We start from the raw sequence: 21,945 nt of genomic DNA, 5'->3' as shown, positions 1-21,945 counted from the left end.
TATTTATGGTAGGTGTTGTGATAAAAATAATGTATAAGCCAAAGCAATTATATGTATTGCTTTGTGTGTAATAATTATATAAATAAAATTATAATTGATCTTCTCAGTAACATGATTTACAATTTAAATTTATATTATAAACTATAATTTATTAGCCAATATTTAATATAAATAAATACATTTATAATTATTTACTCCATTTTAATAGAAAAGCTAGCACCACAACTGCATCCCTGTTCAGCTAATGGATTGTTTGTTATCCTAAAAGCGGATCGTATCAATTCTGTATGGAATTCTATTGTTGAACCCTTCACATATTCTAACGATGTCGAGTCTATAATTACCTTAGTACCATCTTTCTGAAATACTCTGTAATTAAAGAAAAAAAAAAAAATATTTTCATCAATCATCATTATTTATACATTAAATATTTGTGGTACATACTTATCATCCTCCTGTATGTTTGAATCTAAATCAAACTTGTATTGAAATCCAGAACAACCACCACCTTCCACTATAACTCTCAAACATGCGCCATCGCTTGCTATTTCTTTCAAGCGTTTTACACAACTGTCACTGATAATTAAAGCATTTTCTTCTTTGACAGCAGCATTTGTTGACATTTCTCGGGATGACGTGACCATAGATATATTGTACCATGGACTATAAATACATCATAAATTTTTTAATATTATTATGTATTTGTATTATTATGTATTATAATAATTTTTTAATTTAATATTAGTTAATATATATAATTTCTATTAGAATCACGATATATATTTGCAAATACTCTGTCAAATTTTCGGAGCACATGCAAAAAGTATAAAGAATTATATTATGTAAACTATTTCACGGTATGTAAAATTAAATATATAACAACAAAAATTTAAATTTTACTCACGTTAATAATCGAGAAAAATACCGATTTGCTGTAAAGTTTGAAGATAGACCCCACACGACATGGGTCAACTTCGCCATGTTTTCGGCATCAGCTGTTGAGTTTGTTATAAATTTTGCCGTCGGTACATTTATTCACAAACAGCATGAATCTTGTATATTTTATAAGATCTATGGTTGCGTTCAGCGATCACTCTTACGCGCTAAAAGCATTGTTTTATCTTTGTTATTTACTGAAAATAAAACAAGGAGAGAGCCTTAAAAGCATGCTTCATGAACGCACTCTATGCTTTATAGTTTATTTTTCGCGCCATTTTCGCGTGCGACGTTTCGCGTCAACCGCGTTTTTCTCTCCTTTTCTTATTTCGATCAAGCTCCGTTAGCGTGAATCGTTGGACAAATTCCAATTCTATTCTAGTCAAACGCAATATTGGAATACGCACGTTCAGATTTCGCATTCGACAGATTCAACATTAAAAAACTCTCAAAATTCATCATTGTTACAGACATTTGTTAGTGACGGATATCTGATTGGTCCAACGTTTTTCGAGATATCATCGAAAACTATTCTTGGTTTGTAGCAATAATGTTAATAAGCGAAAATAAATATGTAGAATTGAGAAAAATGGGGAGTTAGAAAGAAGTAAAGTAAAAGCGAGAGAAAGAGAGCGATACCGTATCTCATGAATGGACATATTTCTGAGAAAGAAGATAAAAATAAAGAACTTAACAGCGACGCAGAATGGGATTTGAGATTGTTCTTGAGGTGGTTGGACGACAATCGCGCGTACACGATAATCGCGGACATCTGGCGCGCGTGACTTGAGTACGAGAGAGAGAAGATAGGCTTTAACTGAAAGTAAGGGAGAAAGAAAGAACACGACAAAGAGCATCGTGCAAAGAGGAACGACGGCGGCGCGCGAGTATATACAGAGAATCAGCTGATGAGGCACAACACAACACAAGCCAGTCGGTGGACGAGGTGGAAGGCTAATAGTTTTCTCATTGCTGTTGTCGTTGGTTATGGCGACGAGTAGCTCCGACGGCTCCTGCACGGCTCCCGCGGACTTTCAGCTCTCGTCCGAGCTGGAAGATGCGTCGAGTCGTTTGAGCATGAATCTGCTCAAGTGCCCGTTGTGCCATAACAGCCGTCGGATTTTTTATTGCCGTCAATGTGTCCAAAACGGCGATTTTATACACTCGAACACCGTCTACTCGGAACGGTGGGTTTGGCAACTTTTTGCTATTTCGTGACGAGGCAATTCGTTTCTCGTTTGACATTTTAAACCGCAATCGAATTAGACTGGTTTCGTAGAATTTTCGGAGAATTTTTTTGAGAATACGGTGTCGATGTCGTATAGTAGTGACGTCGCTTTGAAATAGACATTGGCTGTAGTTATAATTATTGATGATGTTATTTAGGTTCGCGGATAAGCAGATGCGGCTCGTACGACTGAAAGCTGCTAGAGCTCAATTGGAGGAAAAGTGTATCAAGGCTCTTGAGAGACATAAACAAAGAGATAAGCTGGTACTGTGTGTAAAAATAAGAAATGTGTGATCTTAAGTTCTGAATTAACATCTATCCATATATAAAAGGACAATGGATTATTGCCTATAAATACGCATATGTTTTAAAGTATGACCATAAAGAAGTTTCTCGCAGGAAGTTGGTTTTTTTTTTAAATAATTAAATAAAAGTAGTTACAGACATTTTTGTCATATAATTTGAACATATGTATGCGCTTTCATGTCAATTGAAATATCTTCTCTGTATGATAGATTAACTTGGTAATGCAACATTTTATACTTCAACTGTGTATTAATTCCAGATTTGTGATATAAATGTATGTAAAGAAAGAGTGAGACTACTTCAGTCTTTGGTAAATGAGACAAAACAGAGCATCAATAGAGGTGAGTTCATAAATTGATAATATTTGTTGCTAAATATTTTTATTGTAATAATTACTTAATTTTGTTATATTATAGGTAATCAACGTTTAAACATTCTGAAAGATGTCAACTCTCAGTTGACTCTGCGAGTGCCAAGACATGAGGACAGAATAGAGAAACTACATCGCTATGTTAATGGTTTGAAAGTTAAACAGGAAAAACAGAAAGAAGCTGTGGATAGAAAAAGGGAGCAATTAAAGAAAGTTATCAGAACTGCTGCCAAGCAATTAATTCAATACATTTTTCCATTATCTAAGGTTCAGCCAAATAAAAGGTATTACATTTATCCTTTTAAATCAAAATATTGTAAAATATAACTGTCTTTTTTATTAAAGCTTACATAAAATTATTTGCTAAAAATGTATTTTTTTAAATATGTGCGAATATTATAGATTTTATTTATAGTTTGTGCAGCAGTGATGATAGTGACAGTACCACTTCGGACATTGTCACTAGCGCATTGGCGGATGCATCAGGTACATCATATGTGCGTGGCAGATGGATAAGTGAGAAAGAGAATTCTTTAGAAATTCATCATTGTATAGTTGAACCAACATTGCCAGCAATGGGAGATTATAGTGCTTATTCTCTTTGGGGTAATTTTGTGATTATTCCTCTTGATTAATGACATTGCATATAAATATAAAAATGTTTCTTTAGTTGCAGCAAATAAAGATGGTGTGCCAGGTGCAAACAAAGAAAATGCGATGCACAATCCAGCATATAATATTAGTGCTGCTTTAACTTATGCTACACAATTGGTTAACGTTCTTGCCTATTATGTTAATGTAAGATTACCGTACAAAGTCACTTGTGGGTGAGTATTATTAAGATACAGCATTATATAAGCTAATTGTATATATTGACTTGTGTCGATATATTCGTTAAGTGCTATATGATTTTTTATCCAGGCATCAATTTTTATTAGTTCTAAATAATGTAATATGGATAAATACACCTTAAATATTTACAACATAAAATAACTAAAAGTTTTTCTTCATTTTTTCATTATGTTTTTTCAGAGAATTTTGTGGAAATGAACTGTCGGACCAAAAATTTGCTAGAAAAGTAGCAAGGCTAAATAGTAATGTATTACATTTATGTTTTACACAAAATACTGATATAGAAGTTTTACATCCCATGCGTACATTGCAAAATCTGATGCATTTGCTCAATACCGAAATTAGTGATCTTGGAAGGTAATCCATATCCAATAATAATTTTACTTTATTCTTAAAAATATAACAGCGCAAGATTGTAAATTTTCATTAATTACGATATGTTCACATACTATATATTATAGAATTGGGCCAATGGAAGTCGATCCATCCATAATAGCACAACTTCATAGTCAATTAATTCCTGATTTGGAGAATAGTGATGATTCAGCTTCTGATGAAGAAGATTTGTGTTGGGGATGGGAAGCTGTAAGTCATACTTCTGTAAGTTATATACACTCTATATAACGAATTGCAAAGAATAGAACATAATTACAGGGTATTTACATTTACGGTATTATATACATAAATAAGAATTATATATAATAAATAGGTACCAAGTATCGTTTGTCCTGAAATGACAGTACCTACTTCTGGTGCGATGATTAGTCAGCAAGCTTCTAGTATGCAAGTGCATCAGAGTGTCGCCGGTGGTTTGGTGACAAGTGCAGCAGCCAGTATCGCCTCGATTTGGCGAGGTTGGACTAATAAATAATTTTTATCTTTCAATCAACAATAAACTATTTGTATATATGTTCTTATTATATATTTCGAATTCGTCAAATCAAAGAGAGAATAGAAATTCTGAGGAAATGCTTCAAAACAGATATGATGTAAAGCGGTATTTATATAATAATATTTATATATCGTGGGAAAGAGAGAGCAGCTATAATACAAAAGCAGAATGTATATATTATATATGACTTTTCCTGACTTACACGTGACATTTAAAGTAGTTCAAATATATGCTGTGACAGATTTTGTTAGATCTGAGATATCTAACTTAATTCAAAACTAAAGTAAATAGAAGAGGAATAGTAAATATATATGACTGTTTAATATAAATTTATGAACATTTTATATTTCAATGCACCACAGATAATAGTTTAGATTGTGATATATTAAAGTGGATGTTTATGGTAAATATAAAGCAGGATGTATATTAATTAGCACAGATGTGTGTATATGTGTGGTGTGTGTATATATATGTATGTGTGTGTGTGTGTGTGTGTGTGTGTGTGTGTGTGTGTGTGTGTGTGTGTGTGTGTGTGTGTGTGTGTGTGTATATATGTACTCTTATAGAATTTATTATGGTAGAATATATGAGAGTATGCAATGACTGCCTTTTCTATGCTCATTACATTTGATGTGATTATATATCCTATGCTCATTACATTTGATGTGATTATCCATATGAAAGAGATATATTTCCCTGTATTAAAAATATGTTATTAATATAATATTTTTTATATTTCGGAGAACCCATTTTTAATGTAGCCGATATTGGCATCTGGTTGTATAACAAATAATAATTTTTGAGCATTTTGTGAGATTGTGTTCAATATTTTGCAGTTTTTAGCAACAAAGAGCTTCAATTGCAATAACATAATATATTCGTTATTAAATAATATGGAATTAAAATTAATATATTTATTTGATATACATCAAATGTGAATGCTAGAATATTTTGGTATTACTGTGTATGAATAACACATCCATTATATTACTTATGGGTGACTATTGTGTAACATTGTTTATATTTTCTACCATATAACATAAAAATAAGATTTGTTAAACATTTCATACTTAATAATATAAGAGACAAGTATTATAAAGCATACATAACATTAATTGGACTCGATTACATTAAGTATATTAAAATGAGAGCATAGTGTGTAAATAGTATTGTGGTCATTGTGGAATATATGATTATCTACTAGACATTCTAGCACAATTCTACAAAATAGGTAATTAAAATAATACTAAGTTAATTTAACCCAATCAGTCTAAATTTTATTTTATTTTTGTACAGCGTATTGAATTAAGCTTCACATTTTTAGATAAGAAAATAGTAACTTGTATCGGGCCATTTAATATTGCAGAAAAGGCCAAGATGAAGATAGTTAATTTATTGACAATTGAAATTTCTTAACACAAACATAGACATAATCTATTTCATAATTATGATAAAAATGCTTTTTATGCAGCATTTGTACTATCAAACATTGAAATTTCTTATAAGTTATTTTTTAGATACTATAAGAATGAAAATATATGAAAAAAGAAGGCGTTGAGGATAGATAAATAGACATTCATTATATTATTACATAATTTTCTTATACTTATATCCAATTTTCTAAATAATGTTATAGAATTTTACAACACATATGACAGATAGGAAAGGCATTTTACAAATTACATAATATATGAAAATGTTGACAAACATGAATTTACCTACATATGTAATTTAGCAAACAATTGTATATCTAATTTAATGATGTGTATAAAAATAATGTTTATATATATATATATGTATATATATATATATATAAACATTATTTTTTGATGTAATCACTGCTTGCATGTAGCATTAAAAAAGCGTTACCAGGATATATTTCAGATTAGATGCTTAAATTGGACTAGATAATAGCAAGTTTTACAGCGCAACAATTTAAATTGCACTTTTGTAAATGTACAATAATAAAATGTTAAAAATAGCACATAAGCATATATTACATACGTATGTGGGTGTGCGTGTGTGGCCGAATATACAATTTTTATCTTATATCTCATAAACTGGCTATGTTTTATCTGAACAAAGATACATTGTGATACTTCGAATAAACTAGAATCTGTTCTTTTTTTTTTAAATGTTATTGCTGTAATTTAAGTAATATCAATATGAATATAAGAAATCTCATACTTTTTAAATATATCAATAATATTAATACCCATACTATTTTAGAGATCTTTTGTATCTTCTTCAATATTTTGAAATAAATATGTAAAAGTAATTTTGTAGTATATTATATTCAATATATACATCTATAACATAAGTAAAATGCTCTATCACTAAACACTAATTGACAATAAATGCATAATAAATGAGTTAATAAAGCAATTACAAGAAGTAGGAGTGTGACTAAACAAATAAATATCTGATACAAAAGGAAAAAGGAATATACACATAGGCATCACTTTTTATTTTTATATAAAAAGCAAAACAGTTTATTTTTATTTACGATAGAATAAAATTGTTTTGACCGGATAAGAAGTACAATACAACCAAATATAATACAGAAAAAAATTAACTATGTTCTTTGGAGTTTGTTATGCACACGATCGTGTACAGCAATATTAACTGAACATATATATGGATCGATTTCTATAGTTATATAATAAATATTTACGCTTACATTTAAATTATGCTATATTTAACAATAAGACAAGAATCTAAGCTTTTAAAACAATTGAGAAAATATAAGTTATACATACATATATTTTCACAAAAAGAGAAATACACATATCAAATCTGGAATAATCTCTTTTAATTTTATGGGCGATATACTTCTAATTTAACAATGAAGAGTAACTCTATATTTACTATCATTATCTGCTGACAAACTAATAAAACTTTATAAAAATTGGACACATTGAAAATTTGTGTGCACTCATATATATAAAAAAATTATATATCTAAGATGTGATTTTAAAAAAAAATTTCAATTTTTCATCACTTCCTTTGTTAAAAAGGAAATACTTTATACAATGTACATTTACTAGAGATGTAGTATCATAATTTTTGAATAATATGGACTACGTTTCATTATTCAATTACCATTTCTGCACAATCTCTGCTCATGTAGCACTCCATTATGACTCTCTTGATGATATCTCATTTTCATCACTTTCGGACTGGCCAGTCTATTGCAATTTTACGTGTATGAAATCGTATACTGTATACACTAACTGCTCTGTGATTTCTGTAAGCACATCATTATATACTATTTTAATTTTTGCGCACAGATATCTTTCTGAAGAAATGTGAATATAAATGAAAATAACAATAGTCACATATTATCTATGTTTGTAGATATACATATATTTTTCATTCATATTATATATTTTAAAAAAGGATAACTGATTTGGCAATCTCATATGAAAAAAATTTTATGTTCAATGTCGTAATATAGAAAATATATTTAACATTAAAAAAATCGTACATTACTTTTTTTACTTATAAAACATAAAAGAATATAATGTCAAATAATAATAAGGTATTAAAATTGTGATCAATATCTATATTAAATTTCTGAAATTTTCAGTTTCTGATTCTAATGAATATCATCATTAATAATGATGTTATAATGATAATTATTAATAATGATAATTGTTCGTTAAAAGGAAATCACTCGTAATTGAAAATATAAATTTAAAAAAGATTTTTTTCTTTGTCAAGTGTTGTGGATTGTCTAGCATTTGTGTGAAACACTTTAATTATTTAGAATATTAAGAGTGTTATTTATCTGATGCTAAATTCTACAAAAGGAATTAAACATCTATGTAAATATAATTAGGGCAAAAAAATGATATATTGTAATAATAGGATATATATAGTATTAAAACAATTTCTCCATAAAAAAATTTGTAATTATATATATATTATATATATATATATATATATATATATATATATATATATATATATATAATCACAATAAAATAAATCAGTGTAATCATATATATCCCTCTATTACAATATTGTATCAACTAAACTTAATTAATACATAATTCTACGTAACAGTGAGATTAATAAAATACTACTTTTTCATTTTTATGAAGACATATATTTTACACAACTTTTATTTTAATAGTCCTATTCTGATAGATTATAAATATATCGAAATATGTAATAAACGATATATTAAATAATAAATAAAGAAAGTATGTAAACATACTAAGTACAAATCACATAGATTTCTTTACATATATAACTATAAAGAACATTTTGTCATTTTATTGTTATCCTTTTAAATTTCATGAAATACTTAGCTCAATAATGTTTTGTATTATATTCGAGATGTGCAGAATAGGACTATATATGTAAAAAAAGTTTATTACTACGCAGAAAAAATGATAGCCCATGTTAAAATTCTAATCCAAATTTCTACGAAATAAGTAGTTTACATTAATACTATTAATACTGTGTAAATGACCAATATTGTAAAAATTGCTAAATTAAGATTGTGTTTTTCCATCAAGTATATATAATCCTTCATTTAAAAGCATAGTACCTGTAAGTTCTACAGATCGTTTGCAATATGAATTGAAAACACATACCATTAACGGGCGCTATGCCATTGTCACTAGATGAGGCACAAAAGCTCAGCAAAAGGAGAGATACTCAGCTATCAAACTATTTTTTTTTTTTTTATAAATTCGTAATCTAAATATTCTATAATGTTTCTAGCTAAATTTCAATCACTTCAAAAACTTATAAAGCTTTACTGTATCTGAAATTCACAATCCTGTGAGAATCTAATAATCGTCTAATTTTATATGATAAAATTAAGAAATGACATGTTTTTATTAAGGCGCGAAAATTCGTGGATTTTAACGATGATCCATCCTATTCGGATAATCCAACATGCGTTGTTCTTGTTGACATTAATAATAGTGACTGAGAGATGTGTTGTTTAGATTCCATGAAAATAGTTAAACATGGAGATTACAGCACACCTCGATGCGTCTCAACATCCGCCTAAGAAGAGTCATCATGTGAAACCTCATGAACTTCCACGCCCTATCGATTAGATATGAAATAAATTGAAAGTATATCAGCGAAATATAGTAGCATTTTCACATTCCCATTTTTTTTAGTGAGACATTGTTAGTAAAAATAGAGTTAATTCATTCCTCTGTGCATAAGATTTATATTTTTATTTCTAATATATATTACTTTAAAACGGTAATAGAGATTGTGTGTTAACTTTGTTAATTTCAGGATATTTCTTTTCATAACTAGAAACGGTAATATACTTTGGTACAAGTATACTTCATCGTATGTATGAGGATGGCCTTGATGTATAGTTTCCATTTTTTTTTTCTCCAAAGAATGTATGTTCCTATAAATGTATGGAGAATCATAAACTCGTACATAAATGAGTTAATGATTGATATGCGTTATTCCATTGTTGACGCTGTTCAAGCCATTTATTTACTCATATATACTATATATGCATTAATGCTAAAACATATAGATTTGTATTGTTTTTACCTTTTTACTCTGTTACTATTATGGCTGAATTGTATACAATACGTTTGATAATATATTTTCAAGTTTACGCTATACACAATAATTAAATAATAAACATTAAACAATATATTTTATAAGCTGTTATTAAATCTATTATTCTATGTATATTTAAATATAAAAGTCTAATTAAAAACTGATATATCCTTTAATCTATTGCGATACAAAGTAGCCAAATAATATAAAGTTTATAAAGTGTATTATAGGAAACTAGACTCAAGGCCTCCTTGCTAAGTATTTATATATATATATATATATATATATATATATATATATATCACATATACACACACACACACACACACACACACACACACACACACACACACACACACACACACACACACACACACACACACACACACACACACACACACACACACACACACATATATATATATACACATATAGGTTCATCTCCTTTAAATTACTTGAAGAAAATATCAATACAACACAATTTTTCAGACAGAATTTTTCTGTGTATATACAGGACCAATAATTTTAAAATTAAACGATCAGTTTTCTCCTACTCTTCTCTATCCTGCATGAAAGTGTACACTGAAGTATATACTGAATTGATAGTTCCATAAACATTTAGAACTGATCATAAATGAAGAGTAGGAAATCGACCGATCACAGAGAAGTAAATATATATTTTGAGAGCGCTAATATTTCCTAGATCTACAAAAATATATAATTATATATAGCAATATTATGCATTTTTTATCAACATGGCAAGAGGGTATGACAGAAATATTTTACCAAAATCTTATTAAGTTCTCATAAAAGTCTCGCTTCATGATGTATCACGTATGTATTGTAATACAGAAGATTTTGTACACGTTGTTGAGAAAAGTACATTCTTGATGAAGATAATGTTAAATTTGGTTCACATATGTGAAAGAGCTATTCAAGCAGTATAAAATGTATATAGTAATTCTATTGTGCAAATTTTACAGTGATTAAATATTTATGAGGATACCATTCTTTTAAAGTATCTCTTCAAATAAATGCATACATAGTAACATATTATGCTCTCTACATTTTTTTTACATATTTATATTTAAAAAAAAAAACACTTACACCTTCATTATTTTCTATATCATCTAGTTTTCCATTTTTATTCCAGAGCTTGTACATCTAATTTTTAATGTAGCTGTATCTGTTTAACCCTCTGTGTGTTTATAACTGTAATATACAAACACTTTACTCTCTGAATAAAAAAGAAATTTATAAAATCCACAGCAATATAGTGATAATTATATATATAAAAGAAAATAGTTAAATGATGATCTATATAACGATCTACTTTACATTTTCTCTTGAAATATGCCATCAGGTATAAAAACATTTTCGTGTATTTGCATGTAAGGTGTTTGGTTTGTTCGACACTTTCTTTCATGCTCTAAATAAAATATTATTTAGAATAATAATGTGTGGATTAAAATTAAATATAAAGATAGACATTTATAATTATCCTTAATCCCCTGTCATTGATATTTTACTTGTACTATTATTCCATTAAAATTATTAACTGGCTTATTCTGTAAATCAATAATTTGCACAAAGTAATAGAACTTAGTTAAGTAATCATGTTCGCTATCAATACAGAATTTAAGTTTCAGCCATACTTCTTCCTCTAACGCAATTAAACTTATTTTTGAGAGAAATATATCCTTTAAATAAATATATATTCCCAGAAACTGTTTTAACAGAGCTGTCGTGATTACTAAAGTACTTACAAAGAATAAGAAAATCTTTATGTATATAACATGTGAGTTTCTTTAAACAAACAATATATAGAGAAACACTCTTATAAAAAAGTATATGTAATATTTCATAAAAATTTACTGAATATTTAATTGATTTATGTACTAACTTATGTTGCCAATCGTGATTTACTTTAAAGATCTAATAATTATATACCTTATGATAAACTTAATTCTGTCAAGACTCACGACTTTATAGAATAACATTGTAATTTTTTTTCTTTAATGATAGGATTTTCTTATGAATTACTATTAAAATAAATGTGTGCTTGGTAAATTCTCTGCATCTTTATATGAATATGGAACATGTCTTATTATTATGTAATTGTACATTTGATGCAGTATAGAAAAAGATCTCGAGGGTTAGTTATGTCAAAGGGATGTATCCAACACTTACACTATACGCTTTATTGGGACATAATTCCCGAAACACTTTCTCGATAAAGGGTTGCCTGCAAAAAAAAAGCATAAGATTATTGCCATTTTATATCATTATGAAATGTCTAAGATCGTGTATAAATATTAACATATGCACTCAAATCCTTTTAGACAAGGTCAAATATAAAATTATTGGACTGTCACGACAGAAATCTAATTATATACTGGAATCTAGCCAAATTGATGGAAGACGGTTGATTCTGTTGTATTTGGTAGTAGTATCGCTGACGTTACAGTGATCTCACAGAGATAATAAAGTTTATTATAATTTTTTTCCCATATATATATATATATATATATATATATATATATATATATATATATATATAGAAATGTATAGATATTAAATATATATTTCAAAATATATACATATATATAATTATTGTGTGTGTGTGTCTGTATATTATGTAAGTATAATTCTTTTTTGGCATTATTAAAATTATTTTTGGCAAAAAAACTAAAATTTAACAAAATAATCGTCTATATGAGAATTGATGTATGAGAGTTTATGTCAATTAAAAATATTATGACTATACATAAAATGTTTTCAAAAATTGTTTTAATGTTACTAAAATATTACTTACTTAGCATGAAGACCACCACCTGGAGGTAGGTAAGGAAAATCTTGATCGCTTCCTCTAAGAAGTTCAAGCATTTTCAAATAGTCAAATTCATTCTTATCCTCCTCTTGGGCGACTATTTCTACAAGTACAAAAAAAAAATATTATATAAGGTACATATATAATTTTCATCATTAGAAAAATATTAAATCTATATTAAATATCACACAAAATATCAATAACATAATAATGTGATTATGTGTAATTTTAATTGCTGTTATGCAAATATATGCTTAACAAAGTGCGCTTGATGTACAGTGAGACAATAATTATAATCAAATTTTCTATAAATGTAGTTAATTATCTGTTTTCCATTAGAGCTGCCATCATTTTATGCATTCATGTGTGATTATAAGTGTTGTGCACATTTTTATTTCTATAAATAATATTTAAACTCAAAGTACAGAATAAATGGAACAATTCATGTAAGAAAAATATAAACTATGCTTGTATATATTAATATACAATAATATGTTAAACATATGCTAATAATATTATGTGATAATACTAATAATAAATATTATATAATAATTCTCATACATGCAATTTTTGTCAAGATGCTTTCAGAGATGATACAATTAACTATGAAATAATTGACAGATATCAAAATGTATATGTAATATAATACTATTATGTACATGCATCTACTTAGGACTGGAAGAGTAAATTATGTACATTACATTTCTTATGGAAATATACTCTTGTCTTAAGTAGATACATTTTAGACGAGCCTTTAAGAAAGTCAATATGATGTATACATTGTCCACCTCTGGAATTGTATGTTATTATGAGTTTTATATAAAAAAAAAAAAAGAGAAAACTTTTTTTACTATGTTCCTCCATAAGAAATGCATTGTTATAAAAAAGAGATATAAAAAGTACGAAGTATATAAACAATGTTAGAGATTCTTGTAAGAAAATTTGCACCTACCTTATGGTTTAGGTGAACTTTAAAAAGAGAACTACATAAAACAAGAGGAACAACTTTTTCTTATATATAACACAGTTTCTGCTTAGATGTACATATATATTTAACTTTAGATTAATTTATCAACTCCAAGGGTGGAACACATCTCTCAGCAATAATAATTTCGCATTATGTTTATTAATAATCTATGCCATTATACATGACAAAAATGTATACTTATTTTGTGATACAAACTAATATTTTATCTTCAAAAAAACTATGAAACACGATTTAATTTGGTTATAAATAAAGCGCAAAAATTTGTGTAATTTTACAATGAACCTTCCTACATGAGAATTTTATTGTAAAACTTCACAAATTTTTATGCTCTATTCATAAATATAATATTGATACAACACTTTTAATCAACCATGTGTGGAATAACTAAAGTTATTATAAAATAGTTTGATCAAACATTGTAAATATTCTTTTTATATATATAAATTTGCCTTTTTTATAATATTTTTATATTATAAAATCATATACATGACACACAATTGTACTCATAACTTTAGAGGCTTTATGATATTTATGTATTTTCATAGCAGTATTAATATTTCGAAAACAAATGTTTTACAATATCATTTAATATTCTCAATAACAGCTCTCATATCTGTTTACACATAGCACTAGTTAGTAGGTTAAAACATGTATGTTATATTAGTCAGACATACACAATTTTAATAACAAGATTTGAGAAAATAAAGATTTCTTTAAGTATATGGATATATAATTGCATCTGTTCTTATATTATATATGTATCATATATTCTAAATATATAATTTTTTACAAAAATTTGATAAGATATTTATATTAAGAAAAATTTAACAAAAAAAAAATCCAGATGCAACACGATAAAAGTCACTAAGGTAAAACAGATATGCACTTTTTATCAACACATAAGATGATATGACATCAACATTTTATAAATGTTTCCTCATGTGGCAAATATATCTCTCACACGAGACATTAAATTTATTAATCACAAAGTGCAATGTGTTAAGAAAAGGGAATCACATATCGCGTGGTTATTGTTACATATAGTTGGTGCAACTAATTGTGCAAGCCTTAACATTTACATGTTTTAAAATGGCCATTAAAGTTAATGTGTGTATCAATGTTTTCAAAAATTCAAATTATTATTACTGCTGTGGATCTGAAGACATTGAAAAATATTTTTATGACTATTTTTTGTAAAAGATTATTTTATAACGACTAGTAATATCTTATGGCATATATAATATGCAGATTGTAAATGTCAGATTATTCTAAAAATGAAATCTTAATCAGACTAGATTAGATTAAAAGCATCTATAAGACATCGAAAATATTATTCTGTTTTGAATGTTTTTATATTAATTTTTGAAATATGCTACACATCATCTCTAATAATGACAAAGCAAATTATCAGTGATAATGTGATTTTTCTAATAATACCATAATACTATTATTTTTCTGCTAATCTCTAGTTTTGAATATCTACCATAACAGTTAAAAGTATTTATAAATTTATTGCACTATTTAAAATCATTTGTCTTAGCATTATAATATATAATATTGGTCTCTCTATTTTTGTAATTGTATTAAACTGTAATATTCACAATTTTACGAATTTCTAAAAATAAAAAGGAGTTTATGTTGTTAAAAATAGATTTTTCATATAAGTTTCGATAATAGTAATGTCTATACACAACTTTCTTTCTCTTAAACAAAATCCTTCTTTATAATTTGGCACTAATCAAATTCTTCATAGTTGTGCATGTTTTAATTAAATATGCATCAAGAAGAATTTGTCATTATACACTAACAAAATATTAATTTATTATATCACGTTTGTGATGTGTATGGCATTGTGATCTTGAATTAATGCAACAACAAAAAGAATATAATGAATTGAAATATGGAAAAGTTAAAGAACCTTTAATTCTCCTTGCTATAGCCATTTCCAACTCTGCCTCCTGTCTCTGTGCTTCGGGATTTGGTTTTGGCGCAGCCGGAAACGTCACCAGAACTATACTCATATTATCTCTGCTACCCTGTAATCAAGTTCCAGATTTGCCTAAATATATCTTTATATAAGTTATGTAGTATAAGAAATGTCGTAATTGTTACAAAAAAATATTGTAATGCAATATTTATTTTTTTTATACTCTTCAAAAATTGCAATTGTAAAAAAATATGGATTGAAATATATATATATATATATATATATATATATATATATATATATATATATATAAGAAAATAACTTTAAAAGAATATAATGAATTGAAATATGGAAAGTATTTAAAAGAATATAATGAAAGTAACTTACAAAAACCTTAATATATTTCTTAAAATAAATTAATTTATTAGTTTGATAGAATAACAAGCTACTTTAATTACACAAATAAATAATTAATACATAAAACATATAATATATACCTTATAAAGACAGGTGTCTACAACCAGATTAGTAACTGCTTCTAAATCATCAGTTAGTAGCAGTCTCGAATGTATAAAGTTACATAAATCTTCGTTGTTCATTACATCCCAAATGCCATCACATGCTAAAACTAAAAACTCGTCGTGTTCATCGTCCCTATCTCGCACGAATATTTCGGGTTCTGGCGACACTAATTGCTCACAAGGGCCTCGATCTTTTAGATTTTTGTACTCATAATCGCCCAACGCTCGGGAAACAGCTAGAGATCCGTTAACTCTTTGGATCATTACGCTACCACCTGCATTCTGAATTCTCTCCTTTTCGGCAGGTAAGACGGGTTTGTGATCCCGCGTCGAGAAGACTGGAATTCCAGATCTACAGAGTACAGCCCGAGAATCGCCGCAGTTGGCGATATAGATATTTTTGGGCGATATAAATGCACACACTGCTGTAGAACCAGATTTGTCCGTGCCAGAACTCATCTCGGGTAAATCTCTCATTTCGTCATCGAGTCTGAGAAACCCGGAATGAATTCCTTGGATAACATCCTCGGCCTTAAATTCCTCTGTTTGCATTATACATTCCAGTAAATGCTCCGCACTGTGTGCTGATACTAATGCACCTGCATGACCATCAAACACTGCAAAGTAACTCCAATCTGAAAGACTACCCTCTAAACAGGGAATTGCTCTATGAGCATCTTCCATTTCCATTCGCCAGCCCTGCATACTGGCGACACCATATCGCAAGCCATTGCCAGTACCATGTTCGTTACACTTTTCTGTTTTCGGAGTATCCAAAAACGCCCCCATATTACTTATTAAATATTTTTTGTAATATAATTAATTTGTTCTTTGCTCTATTATTTGATCAGCATCATTCTTGACGATCTTGAAAATGGCACTTGTTTCGCTTTTACCTAAAAAAAAATTGAAAACATTATATCACAACAGAATTATAAAATCTGCGAATTGCGTTTTCGACAAGGTCTCAGCAGATGAAATAAACTAGCTAAATGTTACGTGTTTCATAAAACGATCTTGAAAAAAATTCGAACGCTCGTCGATGACAACAATATATATATAAGGCGGGTCGAGCAAACTCTATTACGAGTACGAGGTTCAAATGATAAAGGCCGAGGTGAGACAAGACGAATGCGTTACATCGGTACATGCACGCGGCAAGAACATCCGCGAAAACAACGAACGAATTTTTAAAATGTGCGTGTGTGCGTGCTTGCATGCGGACGCGTCAGCGTACGTTATCGCCGGTGTGAGTATATAAATCCATCGCTTACGCCACGCGTCATCAAGAACAGCGATATATGTACGCCGCGCACGGGTTTTGTCACAGGGTTTGCGCGATATCGTCCGGATATCGGCGGATAACGCGCAGCGGTTGCCCGACGATCCGAGGAACCGCTTATTTGGCAACGGCGAATTTTCGCCGACTAAAATAGTTTACGCTGCTCGCTCGCTCGCTCGCGCGCGGCTGGCTCGCACAAGCCGAGCGGAGAACTTACGTCGGCGGACCGTGACCGAGTATCATCGTCACTTCAGGTACTAAACGGGGCGCGTGCCTGCAACAAACTGCTGCTGCTGCTGCTTGTGCTGTTGCTGCTTTACCGCGCGATAATACGTCGCAGTGTAGCTTCCCAGAGCTCTAACACGTTCGCATCGTGGTTTCCTCGAGTCGCGCGGTTATATATTCACCGTCACACCACGTCTCGTTCGTTCCAGCTCGTTCGTCTCTCGTTCAGATTTGCCGAGGCTCAGGCTTGCTCAGGCTTGCTCAGGCTGGCCCGTGCTTGCTTTGCTCGTACCCGCTGCTGCACACACAGAGAAACAACGAAATCGACTCGCATGAATGGCGGATACACACGGCGGTCGGCGTGGCGCGCATGCGCCGATTTATTAATAGCGGTTTGCGCGCGGTCGTCACCATCGGCCAATCAGCGTCGCCCGATTTCCGTTCAAGCCCGTGTCCCGATATCTCGTTTTATAAGCCACGCCACACACACGGTGTGATAAAATTAACTCTTACCGCGCGCGATACTAGAATTAACTCATCGTGATGTCGCGCAAACGAGCGTTTTCCCGGTCGATAAATTTTGCACAGTCACCGATAATTATTCCGCGACGTTAATTAGCGTCGCGTCATTCATCCGGCAATATCACGTTCGGCGAATCGCGCCAAACGTTTCAAAGGATACGTTTCACATACGGTCCGTATTATACGGTATATCGGATCAGTTTATTGATCGGCTAATAACCGATGGGAATTCCGCTACGGCGAGAACGTCAACGGGTCATTGGATTACACGTTATTACACCTAGATACACTCCATTAATCCGCGTTTGTTCAAGCATCGCTTGCTCTATCTATATAACGGCGCTCGTCCGGCGATTGAGGCAATAATTCATTGATCTTCTCGCGTGCGGGCGTGTTCTCGCATGTGAAAATGCGCGCGATGTTCCGAGGATACTATTGCTCTCGACCTAGTTTCGAATAATCGTGAGAAAGTAGAACGTAACGGCAGAGAGGCATTTGCGAATCTATGCGATTCACAAAAGTTTTCTCTCGCGCGACGCATGCGCGTAAATAAGACTTAAAATGCTGGAAATCCTTTGTTTCGATGTTTTTATTTATTTTTTTTTATTTTTATATCACTATCTCGTAGTGCGCTGATTGAAAGATCAGTGTTTTTAAAATTGTTGGTGAAAAGTCGCAAGTGTGTGTTTGTATTCCTATAAAATAATTTCAAAATTGCACAAGAAATTTTTTTTTTTACAAAAGAGTACTTACACTAAGTTATATAAGTTCATTTTTTATAAGGCAGATTGAGATAAAAAAATTAATATTTAATTTTTTATAATGCGAAAAGAATGCGCGAAAGATTACAATAATCGTTTGTAATAATACTTTGCATAATAATCGTTTTGCAATAAATAAATAAATACCTAGCCACAATGTAGGAGTTTAAAAAATGTTTCGCATAATTCGGTGCATATTACGCGTGCATATTATGTGTTACTTCATTTTCGACATACAAAGCCGAGCTCTCTAGGGATCATAAATTGTTTTATCACGTCGTCTGTTATTTTACTTTTCGTTTCTTGATGCACAGCGACAATTCGCTGCAATATATCGATCAGCTCCTTCTTCAATTCGCCTGTTAAGATTTCTCCACTAGTGTAGCCCTGAAAATAAGCGGGAGATACATATTATCCATATTATAATCATTATAGTCTTAATTGGAGATCAAAAAAAATGGCAAGCAGAACAAAAACTAACTTTTCTAATTTGTTCTAGTCGCTCGTCGTCCTCCAGGAAAAATCGCAGCCATTGATAAGATATGTCCACCTCACAGTTACCGCCAAGCTGTCGGTGCTCCTCCACAGTCGCCTGACCACCTGAGAACGCATGCTTGTTGATTTTGTTCTTGATCTGCTTAGCAGTATCTGTGAGAAATATCGCCGTATTGTTGTCGCTCGCTGACATTTTCGTCTTGGGTCCTTGCAACGCCGGGAAAAAACTCGAATGCAGCAAGGCCGGCTTGGGGAAACCGAGTTTAGGTGCCACGTCTCTCGTCATACGAAAATACGGGTCTTGATCGATCGCGCATGGTATCAGACAGTTCACCTTGGCATTCTTGAAGATGAATGGAAACGAACTAGAAATGGCCGGCGCCGCTTGTGTCGGTGGAAACGCAATCTTTGCGATCGGATCGCTATCTCCGAATCCGAAAATGCCCTTTACTTGATTGAATGTGACGCTTCTTTGTATCCTAATCATGTTCTGATAAAATGCCGGATTATTTCCTATGTGTTCCAAGTTTGAGAAGATAAATGTTTTCTCAAGGTTGAAGCCACAAGCGATAATATCCCTTATATTGGCATAGGCTAGTGTAATGGCATCTTCTATCTTTATATTCTTCCATATAGCTTTTTCATCATCTGTTAATTGTATGACCAAAGGAACATCGAAAACATCTTGTAACCATTTACAGAACATAAAGGGTATGAGATGCCCCAAGTGCATTGCATTGGTACTAGGTCCTCTACCTGTGTACAGGTAAAAAGGCTTTCCTTGTTCGTAAAGATTCAATATAGTGTGCATATCTCTATGAGAAAAGAATATGCCTCTTCTGAGAAAATGATGTGGTTTTCTACCAGTAATCTTTTCGAATCTAGCTAACAGCTCATCGTCTATCTTGGAGCTACCAAATTTTCCTGCACAAAAAAGCAAGGACATATAATAATAAATTATGTATAAACAATTCCAAGCATATAATCTTCATCAAAAACACTTCAAGAATATAACCTACACAACAGAAAATTATGGAAAATTTCAAATATTTGTTTTTGACATTTTCACATTTTTGCATATATCTTTTAAGAATAATTGTTTAATATTATAAAATACATCGCACAGAAGTGAAACTTACTAATTAACTTGTCATAATCAATCCCAGAATCATTGGTACTAGTAACTATCCATGGTGTCACAACATCCTCATCCTCAGTAACGCCGTTTAATGTGTGACCTTGAATCTCCGCATTTTCCGTTGTCATGTTTTCCCTGAAGACGTGTGCTCCAGAGTGCACACACTTCTTCTTAGAAAATTTCTTAGTGGATCTTCGTCGCTTATGGAACAATTACCACGTTGCAACTTGGAAAAGCGAAGGGCCGGTAACAGTATGGTAAGATCGCAGATCGTGGGACAAATTCGCGCATGCGCAATAGTGTTAGTTTCAGTAACGTATACATCTTATTGCAATAAAAATAATATTGCATCTCTTGCGTGAAGAAATAAAAAATCAAGAGTAATATGAAGTTCTATATAAAGTTGAAACAATAAAATGCATTTGTATAATTGTATACATAATTTTTTATCTTATTTTAAAATCTCAAAAAATTCCTGTTGCATTAATATGTAGATGCCTCCTCTATTGCATTTAAACATGATTATATCGAAGTCACGTGGGCGATGACGTCACCATGACGCATACGTAGTACGTAGGTCTCGTTGGCCGGGTTTCGCCGAATCGCCAATGAGATTCGTCCTACAATCATTGCACATGTTTCCACGTTTCATGTAATCACGCGTCATCCTTCATTTTATCTGATGCGCAATCGATACAATCAAATCATCATACTATGAAATTTCGATAAACACCTTAATTGTCGAAATGATGCAATTGCCTGCATTATTATTTCATAAAAGTCGAGTCCATCATAAAACATGCGGTCGTGTATTGATATATGATGATTACAATTTACAGTCGATGTTGAACAGAAAATAGCTTATCATTTCTGTCATTGTGCTGTCCATCCTACATCGTGATTATTAAGAGTATTTATGATTCATGATTCTGCGAATGTTTATGATTTGCTGAACGCGAGAAGTAATTCCGATTTCATCACAATGTAATCGTTTTGTATCAAAAGAGATGCTGTAGTGTCTCACTTCAAATATATATTAGCATAAATTATTTCATAGCTTTTTTAAATGTTCTTTATATATGTCCTTATATAGAATTCAATTGAATCGATGTGTCATTG

The 21,945-nt window shown here is 30.6% G+C and overlaps 4 protein-coding genes across 11 annotated transcripts; 1 reads left to right on the top strand and 3 right to left on the bottom strand.

Moving 5' to 3' along the window:
• Positions 1-128: 128 nt before the first annotated feature.
• On the bottom strand, positions 129-1,082 carry LOC126848472 (iron-sulfur cluster assembly 2 homolog, mitochondrial). 2 transcript variants are annotated; one of them, XM_050589421.1, is made up of 4 exons: positions 905-1,082; positions 445-663; positions 345-369; positions 129-261 (listed from the first exon to the last, which is right to left on the bottom strand). In XM_050589421.1, the coding sequence occupies exons 1-4, from the start codon at positions 979-981 to the stop codon at positions 238-240; spliced, it is 345 nt and encodes a 114-aa protein (XP_050445378.1). In that variant the 5' UTR covers positions 982-1,082; the 3' UTR covers positions 129-237. The 2 variants fall into 2 exon arrangements, with proteins under 2 accessions (XP_050445378.1, XP_050445377.1); XM_050589420.1 differs by having other exon boundaries at positions 129-369; positions 905-1,065.
• Positions 1,083-1,186: 104 nt separating this feature from the next.
• LOC126848451 (beclin 1-associated autophagy-related key regulator) lies at positions 1,187-6,363 on the top strand. Of its 2 annotated transcripts, none has more exons than XM_050589378.1 (9): positions 1,187-2,123; positions 2,323-2,428; positions 2,730-2,811; positions 2,887-3,124; positions 3,256-3,446; positions 3,511-3,667; positions 3,873-4,049; positions 4,154-4,277; positions 4,402-6,363. In XM_050589378.1, exons 1-9 carry the CDS (start codon positions 1,924-1,926, stop codon positions 4,561-4,563), a joined length of 1,437 nt encoding a protein of 478 aa, XP_050445335.1. In that variant the 5' UTR covers positions 1,187-1,923; the 3' UTR covers positions 4,564-6,363. The 2 variants fall into 2 exon arrangements, with proteins under 2 accessions (XP_050445335.1, XP_050445334.1); XM_050589377.1 differs by having other exon boundaries at positions 4,154-4,292.
• Positions 6,364-7,046: 683 nt separating this feature from the next.
• LOC126848459 (protein phosphatase 1B) lies at positions 7,047-18,854 on the bottom strand. Of its 6 annotated transcripts, XR_007687260.1 has the most exons (7): positions 17,903-18,846; positions 16,380-17,299; positions 15,874-15,991; positions 12,953-13,070; positions 12,328-12,382; positions 11,245-11,349; positions 7,047-7,831 (listed from the first exon to the last, which is right to left on the bottom strand). XR_007687260.1 is itself a non-coding variant. In XM_050589400.1 (6 exons), the coding sequence occupies exons 2-6, from the start codon at positions 17,190-17,192 to the stop codon at positions 7,814-7,816; spliced, it is 1,122 nt and encodes a 373-aa protein (XP_050445357.1). In that variant the 5' UTR covers positions 17,193-17,299; positions 17,903-18,845; the 3' UTR covers positions 7,047-7,813. The 6 variants fall into 6 exon arrangements, 5 of the variants coding, with proteins under 5 accessions (XP_050445357.1, XP_050445354.1, XP_050445353.1 ...); XM_050589400.1 differs by lacking the exon at positions 11,245-11,349 and having other exon boundaries at positions 17,903-18,845; XM_050589397.1 differs by lacking the exons at positions 7,047-7,831; positions 11,245-11,349 and adding an exon at positions 8,592-9,651 and having other exon boundaries at positions 18,093-18,854.
• Positions 18,855-19,003: 149 nt separating this feature from the next.
• Positions 19,004-21,278, bottom strand: LOC126848456 (tryptophan--tRNA ligase, cytoplasmic). The gene is made up of 3 exons (XM_050589386.1): positions 20,828-21,278; positions 19,675-20,612; positions 19,004-19,580 (listed from the first exon to the last, which is right to left on the bottom strand). Exons 1-3 carry the CDS (start codon positions 20,952-20,954, stop codon positions 19,416-19,418), a joined length of 1,230 nt encoding a protein of 409 aa, XP_050445343.1. The 5' UTR covers positions 20,955-21,278; the 3' UTR covers positions 19,004-19,415.
• Between the last annotated feature and the right edge of the window lie 667 nt (positions 21,279-21,945).

This window comes from Cataglyphis hispanica, chromosome 3 (genome assembly GCF_021464435.1).
Source record: "Cataglyphis hispanica isolate Lineage 1 chromosome 3, ULB_Chis1_1.0, whole genome shotgun sequence".
NCBI classification, from domain to species: domain Eukaryota; kingdom Metazoa; phylum Arthropoda; class Insecta; order Hymenoptera; family Formicidae; genus Cataglyphis; species Cataglyphis hispanica.
Note: the sequence above shows the minus strand (reverse complement) of the source record. Positions and strands in the feature narration are given on the sequence as shown.